The sequence below is a fragment of the Rhinoderma darwinii genome, chromosome 12 (genome assembly GCF_050947455.1).
Source record: "Rhinoderma darwinii isolate aRhiDar2 chromosome 12, aRhiDar2.hap1, whole genome shotgun sequence".
Lineage (NCBI taxonomy): Eukaryota > Metazoa > Chordata > Amphibia > Anura > Rhinodermatidae > Rhinoderma > Rhinoderma darwinii.
In genome coordinates this window covers 71,427,932-71,436,053 of record NC_134698.1, presented here as the reverse complement: position 1 = coordinate 71,436,053, position 8,122 = coordinate 71,427,932, and the positions used below count along the sequence as shown (strand labels likewise).

Here is an 8,122-nt window from a genome sequence, read left to right as displayed (position 1 = left end):
TATGCTAAATATCTTGATGTGTAACTCCACTTTTATGTGTGTATGTGTATGTATATATGTATATATGTATGTATGTATATATAATATATATAGGGGGTCGTGACCTCAAGTTGATCGATTTATAATGACCACCGGGGAAAGTTGGAATGCAAAAATAATAAAACCAATAGGTAGTGTGTGTGCTTAAAGTGCGACACCACAATACAGAGGTCACCAAGCGATAAGCTCTGTGGGCAGAGTACACATACAGCTTTTCGCTTGGTGACCTCTGTATTGTGGAGTCGCACTTTAATAAAGCGCACACAGTAACTTTTTGGTTTTATTATTTTTGCATTCAACATATATACAAGCCTCTTGCACCATATTCAGCGTTGTGCTTTGTCTGTGCTATTTCAGTCCTGTAATAATTATCTCTGCATATTAAGTCTGATATTTGCAGAGCTTGTTATCATTGGTGCTGGTTTTATTCCTATATGAAAATTAGTGGGGGGGATAAGCGCCCCTGACTTTACTAGTAGCAGGTAGTGGATTATATGTTTAGACTGTTGTAGGATCTCTGGTTACAAAGCCCCTGTCCTTTGAGCTGGCTGTCAGGAAATGCGTCAGTGCTTTGTGGGGAGAGCCCGGCAGATGACGATGTCAGTTATGCATCCCACAGACTGGAGGGTAGGCTCTGCGTTGTTTCCTAGCTGTATGTTACACACAGCCAGACAAGCAGTCGCTCTGCAGATTTGAAGTCATGAACATGATGCATTTTGCAGATATGATTAAGTTGCCATATCTATAGAAATTGCATGTGTGTTACTGCTGATAGTTATATAGTTGGTGATCCCTCACCTGTTTGCATAGAAAGTTCAAGGAGAAGCTCTGCTTATCCAGTAAGTCCTTGGGGCTTTGCCCTCCACCGATCACGCATTGATCGTAAGGATCGCACTGATCACGCATTGATCGTAAGGATCGCACTGATCACGCATTGATCGTAAGGATCGCACTGATCGCGCATTGATCGTAAGGATCGCACTGATCACGCATTGATCGCAAGGATCGCACTAATCACGCATTGATCGTAAGGATAGGCAATCAATATATCTGCCTGGAAAACCCTTTAACTTCTTGTGTAAATGTAATGGTTTGATTTTATTCAGGCATTCTCATCCTAAAAACATCCTAGGCGCTTAGTAGACATTTTGGATTTACGTCTGAATTTTTCCACGCTTTTCACACCTCACGTCTGCATCGGGACTCCGTTCATGGGCACCGTCGTACCTTTCCGTCCAGGGAACCTATGAAAGGAATCAAAACTGAAACAAATGGAAACCATAAGTTTCAGTTTGCATCACCATTGATTTCAATGGTGACAGATCAGTTGCAAATGGTTTCGGTTTGTCACCTTTGTGTAAGGGTTCCGTTGTTTTGCCGGAATGAATAGCGCAGTCGACAACGGTATTGATTCCGTCAAAACAGAACCCTTACACAACGGAGACAAATGGAAACCATTTGCAACGGATCCGTCACTATTGAAATCAACGGTGATGCAAACGAAAACCTATGGTCTCTGTTTGTTTGGTTTCCCGTTCATGGGTTCCCCTGACTGAAAGCTCCAACGTAGATGTGAACGAAGCCCGAAGTCCGGGGCAGGATCTGGAACAAATCCGCAGCATATCCTCAAAGCCGTTCAGACTTTTTATTTGTGAATGGGATTTCCTAATCCCCATTCACTTACATTGTACGGTACATTTTTGCGGGTTTTTAGCGCAGAATCCACACTGCAGATCTTATATAAATTCGCCTCCTGTCCGTGTGGCCTCGCTTTATATCATGTCTCCATTTATCATGGGGTTTATTTGTACTTCGCTGCAGAATGACATCTGTATCCCGATCATTTACAGGATGTGATAATAAATTTAGATGCATTACACAGGAAATATGTCTGTGCCGTCACTCCCTGTTATGAGGTATATGATTCCTGATGTGATAAAGCGCTTCCTGTTCATCGTCCATAAATACAGCCGTCGTTTCCTTCAGCGCAGATCTATAGATTTATACTACAGAGGCGTGGAAGAGGATTTTGATTGTTTTGTTAATGGTATTAGTAGTAACCGCTAAGTAGTATCAAAAGTCTGTCCCCTTTATTGAATAATTAATTTGCATCAAGATAAGGCCTTATTCACACGACCGTATTTCACATCCTTGTGTTGTCCGTTTAGATAACTGATGGCACACTGACCAATGCAAGTCAATGGGTCTAGTCACATATCCGTGTTTTTTTTATGGAGCGTGTGTCCAGTGCGTGAAACTCACCGCATGTCCTATTCTGGTCCGTTTTTGCAGCTCCGATGTATCAATTATACAAAAGATTTCGCAACCAAAATTCCGCAACTAATAGGTAGTGTGTGAACTTAGCCTTAGAGAGTGGCCTGCAGCGTGTCAATATAGAAGCTCAAACTAAAACCGCATAGAGGTATTCCAGTCCTAACAATTGATGGCCTATCCTCAGGATAGGCCATCGATGTCTCACTGATCGGGGTCTGAGTCCCAGTACCTCTGCCGATCAGCTATTTTGAAGGGGCCACGGCAGAATTTGAGGATAGGCCATCAATTTCTTAGGACTGGAAAACCCCTTTAAACATTAACTTTACCTGCTATGTAGAAGTAATGGTTCACAATCTTTGATATTCTCCCCATCCCCCTCTTATTAACACATACGGTTCATTGGAAATGTATTGCAAGTGCCATTGACTTCTATGAGGTGCTGTCGTAATGTCTCTGCAGAAGCTGCAGCTTTGAGTCCGAGCCTCTGTGGCTGCTGTTTGACCGCATTGATTCACACCCAGTTCTCTTCTATGAGATGTGCAGCCTGCCATGTCATACCTGGATTATATGTAGAGGTTTTAGCTCCGACGGAAGAACAAAAAAAAAATTATTTTTAGTTTTTTTTTTTTTTACACTCAGGTGAAGTAGGAAGCGCTAAAACCACCTTTAGGCCTTGATCACACACAGCTTTGTTGCAGTTTACTCCGTTTTTTGAGACAAAGCCAGAAGTAAATCCAAAAGGAAGGAAAGGTATAAAGAAAAGACGGATTCATCCCCTTCCTTTTGTGTTCACTTCTGTCTTTGTCTAAAAAAACGAAGCCAAAACCTGCGTGTGTGATCCGGCATTATAGAGTCTAACTTAGTTTTAACTATTTTTGGCCAAAATGTGTCACAATTCTGCCACAAATTGTGGCAAAAAAGTGGCGTAGATGCCGAGCTCCAAATGTTTTTTTTGCACTTTCCTACGCGGTTTTGAAGTGTCTAGGAAAAGGGGTCGTGGCTAAGGGGAGTCGTAAAGTGGACCAGGTTTATTAAAGGAGTGTGGCATTTTCCTGCGCGCAAAGTATTGATCTAAAGTACGCTAGCCGTAAGGTGACGTTTTTAAAAGTCTAAGGCTCTGTTAACATCTGCGTTGCTATTTCCGTTGTTCTTGTGCGTCATATGAGCGACGAAATAACGGCAGTGAGCGATCCGACACGAACAGTGCCAGATAGAACCCATGGACTTCAGTGGGCTCCATCAAGTGTCTGTTATGTTTGTCGTTTTTCTAAAGTTTTTGACCAGATCTGCAACTGAAGGAGCCTCTGACGCAGATGTGAACATCGCCCAACATGCCTAGCAAGATGTGTCAAATTTTATCATACAGCGGTCACTATTGTGATAAATTTGGCGCAGTTTCTGCCTGCTGCCTAGTTGTATACGGTCTAAGACCTGATTAATAAGCCTCCCCCATTGCGCTTTTGTTGATGAGCTCAATTACACTTGTTCATAAAAAAAAAAAAAGTGCATTTTTTCTCCCTTGGATTTCTTGCGTGTAATTGCACAGATGTAAAAACCTTTTCCGTGTTTTGCAGGTTTTGGATATTTAATATTGCAGCAATCTTATGTCTCTTCTTATTGTTGCAGCACACGTCTCATGGAGATGGACGGCAAGAAGTCCCATCCCGTACTGGCCGTTCTGGAGCCCGAAACAGGAACTCCATAGCCTCCTGTGCCGACGAGCAGCCACACATTGGAAACTACAGACTTCTAAAAACTATCGGCAAAGGAAACTTTGCAAAAGTAAAACTGGCTCGGCACATCCTCACCGGCAGAGAGGTAAGGTTCAGCTCTCCTGCTTCATTCACTCTTTTCCCCGGTGCGTAGTGTTACATAAGAGGGAGGTGCGTGCATTCATATTTCAATGTCAGTGCATGCGTATCGTTTGGAGACCTCATTGTGTATTCACTAAAGCACTCGGCTTTAAATCTGTGCTTTGTGCGCTCCAGTACACAATGAGCTTGTTTGCTGTAAAAGGTCACCGGAATACTTTTATGCACAAATTCTGATAACTTTTGAATTTTCTTACATTGGAGACACTTATTACAATATTATAGTGAAAAATACGCCATTTGAGAAAATGCTTTGCTTTCCCGCTTTTATAGTTCCATCAGGCATGGTTTATATGGAGAGAGATTTCATGCTAATTTTCTTGCCTATTTTTTTTTTTTTTTGTTTGTGTGTGTGTGAATAAGGCCCAACAGTGAGCTACAGATCGCTGATCATTTGGTCAACTGTGATCTTATTTCCACCATAAGGGGTTTGCCTACTGCTTAAAGGAACAGTGTCATCACAAATAATTTGTTTATATGTTAAAGATGTTAGTGCCTTAATATAAACGTTTATTTTCATTTGTGTGTTTGTGTTTTACTGTTTCTTATTTTCACACTTTTTCTTCCCTATGGGGGCTGCCATTTTTTGTTCCATTTCTGTGTGTGTCGATTAACGACACACACAGACATGGAATACGGCAGCCACAGTCCCATAGGGACTGCGAACGGCTCCCGTCCCATTGACTGCCGTGTACGGCGTCTGTGTGGGAACTGCGCATGCGCCGCTCCCACACAGTCCTATTCGAAATTGCCGCCGTCCGGCGCCATTTTCCCGTGGACCGGAAGTCGCGGCTGGACAGTAATATTACTACTTCCGGTCGCGGCTTCCGGACAAGTGCACATGGAACAGCGGCAGCAAAGGGAGCGGACGGGCCGCGGCGGCAGGAGCAGGTAAGCGATTTCAATGTATGTTAGTGTTTGTGTGTGTTTACTACTGCATGTAAACCTACTACACTGTGGGTTACCTCAAAAAATGGCGACACACAGTGTAGGAGGTTAAACCTTTCAAACCCCTCGTTTATCCCGGCACTAGCCAGGATAAAGGAGGGGGGATTGCTGAGAGCTCACTAGAGCGATAGCTTTTAACCCAATGTTGCAATGCTGCAATTTTGGGAACTAGCTCCAAACAGCTCCATCTAGTGACCAAAAATGGGTAGTATTATAAATTTGAAAAAATTTATAATATTTCCTGACTCGCGAAAAAAATAAAAAAAATTTGAACAATGTTTAATCACCCACACACTAAATGTTTAAATTTTAAAAAAAAAACATGTTTTTGGCGCGACACCATGCCTTTAAAGGGTAAATTTCATTTGAAGCCACTTCTGACCTGTCACTATGACATTTTAGTAGTTTTGGAAGAAGACGGCATCCACCCAGATGTATAACTCCACACCTGGGTTGGTGCTGTCATCGTCTTCCAGAAAGGCTGTTTGGTCCGGAAGGGATTCTGGACGTTGTGGCTTTGCCATCCCTATTTTAACCCCTGAAGAGGAATGATCTTATGAAAGGAGTGTGTTGTGGATATAGTTTTGCTTTTTGATGTCAGAAGTTGTGGTCAGAGCAGTGGGGTAAACGGACATTAAACTTTCTACACCGCTCTGCTCGCATCTCCAAGGAAAGCCGATCACTTCCGAAGTGGCACAGTACTTAATTGAGTGCTTCTGCTCCCTCGTTTCAGTGATCGGTGCTGGTCTCAGAACCTGGACACTCATCTATAACATTTTAGGCATCTCACTTTGCATTTGACCAGTAACATTCAGCAGTAAATGCCAGAATATGCATCCAACCAACTGTCCTCGCGTAGTGCTGAAAAAAAAAAATCAATTTTTTCCTTATACTCGAGACTTCATGTCCTGTGTACAAAGCAAGCAAAAAAATGACGGCCAGTTTAGGACCCCACGAGATCGATATTTCATGGACTTATTGCTTTGTAAGGAGACGGACACTTTCATTGCCAAATCTATAAAGAAGTAATGTAGGTCTCTTAGTCTCCTGCCGCACCAAGAACCTGTCAAACAATATTGGCAAACATCCCAAGTTTTGGGCAAAACTAGGCCCTTTTGTTCTGTAGCATGAGATCCCCAATCAAGTGTGTCCTGTTTGTTGGGTTGGTAACTTCGCCTTCTCTAAGTAGTGAGTAACTCTCTTGTAAATGAGGTGGATGCAGCAGTGGGTGTTCCTGTGTGGCACGACCGGTTCATTATTGCCCATTAATGTGGAGCATTATCTTTTTCCTAGGACTCCCTTTTAGAAACTGATCGGTGTCCATTCAGGTTGCTGCTTTTATTTTCTGCCTTTAAAAAAACAAAAGCTGTTCTCTGATTGTTCTCTGTGGTTTTATACATCTCGCCAAATCTCTACGACCCATTTCCTGAATACAACTAGAGCAATTCACCTTTGCTTTTGAATGCCTCAAGCCGAGGCAAACCATGAGGCGTTTGGGCATGGAGCTACAGATTGAGCTGATTTGAGAGAGTACGGGAACGCCCAAAAGATGCCAGTGTTGGATAACCTCCAGCTGCTGAGACTTCGGTGACTGTTTTCTTGGCCGCTCGATGATTCTGTAGAGATCTAGGGATTTTTAGCATAAGTATGTCTTCCTGTTTGAGCGTGGAACAGCAGAGGGTACGGGTGCAAAAACAGCAGTAGTAGATTTATTAGATCAATAGTGGAACTACTGTACTAGTTGGTGGTTTCCATTACCTTCCGTTTGTTGTGTAACTGCATTAACGTCTTAACGGGTGCCTATCAACAAGACCGCTTGTTCGGCGCTCCTTTCACAAGGAGCTGTGATCAGGAATGTATGGGGAGGAGCGATCATTATTACGATCGCTCGTCCCCATGCATTTCCATCATGTTGGCATAGGGACAGGGAGATGTGCTGCCGACTAATATTTTCTGCTGCATAAACGATATGATCAGCTGATGAATGAGTATTCGGTTGTTTATCGGCGGCTGGGTGCCTTGTTTACACAGGGCAGTGATCGGGAATATATATGAACGCTAGTTTGTCTGATCATTGACCCCTGTGAAAGGTCCTTTAGTATACAGTGACTTCTTTTGGCATCTCTGTAGTCTACAGTGACTTCTTTTGGCATCTCTGTAGTCTACAGTGACTTCTTTTGGCATCACTGTAGTCTACAGTGACTTCTTTTGGCATCTACAGTGACGCACCGTTTGCAGTCAGCCCTGGGTCCTAGAAAGGACCCCAGGGCTGTCTATTCAGTATGCCTGCCGTTAGGGCTCACTATGTGATAGTGACACAGTGCAATGTATTAGTATACAGGAGTATGCTAATACATTATAAGTATAAAATAAAGTTATCCCTTCATGGGATTAAAAACAAACAAAACCATAACAAAAAAAAATTGATAAAGGGTCAATATTTATCATAAAATATATTTTATTGCCCATACATTACATAAAAACAAAAACCTACACATATTTGGTATCTACACGGCCGCAATAACCTGAAGAATTTAACAGGTTATTTAGCGTGAAATATGAACGGCATAAAAAAAATGCAGACAGTCTCTTTCCTATATTCCCGCCACATAAATAAATGATATAACTTAGACAGTAAAAAGAAATTCGACCCCCAAACTGCACAGAAAAAAATATACAATTTCTCCTGCATAAAACAAATGCCTCGTACAGCCACGTCAATGAAGAGAAAAAGTGCTGAAAGGCAGAGGCAAAAACGAAAAACTGTAGCTGTCATTAAGGGGTGTTTTGTTTTGTTTTTTTGTGGTATTTAAAATTTTTTTTTGCTAGACATTCTAGTCCAGATTTGTAAACTTCCTTTATATCTTCTTAGAGCTTTTTTTAATCCATTTTTATGGTGCTTAAATATTTGTCTGTCCCAGTGTTTGTAAGCCATGGCTGTGGGACCTGAAATGTCGGGCTCCCCAATAGAATTGCTGCTTTATCTGACA

At 42.2% G+C, this 8,122-nt stretch overlaps 1 protein-coding gene across 5 annotated transcripts in view; it reads left to right on the top strand.

Moving 5' to 3' along the window:
- Positions 1-8,122, top strand: part of MARK3 (microtubule affinity regulating kinase 3) — a 61,980-nt gene that overhangs the window by 8,965 nt on the left and 44,893 nt on the right. For all 5 annotated transcript variants that reach the window (XM_075843927.1, XM_075843926.1, XM_075843924.1 and 2 more), the window contains exon 2: positions 3,940-4,131. In XM_075843927.1, the coding sequence (XP_075700042.1) occupies positions 3,940-4,131 (192 nt within the window). The remainder of the gene's footprint in view (positions 1-3,939; positions 4,132-8,122) is intronic.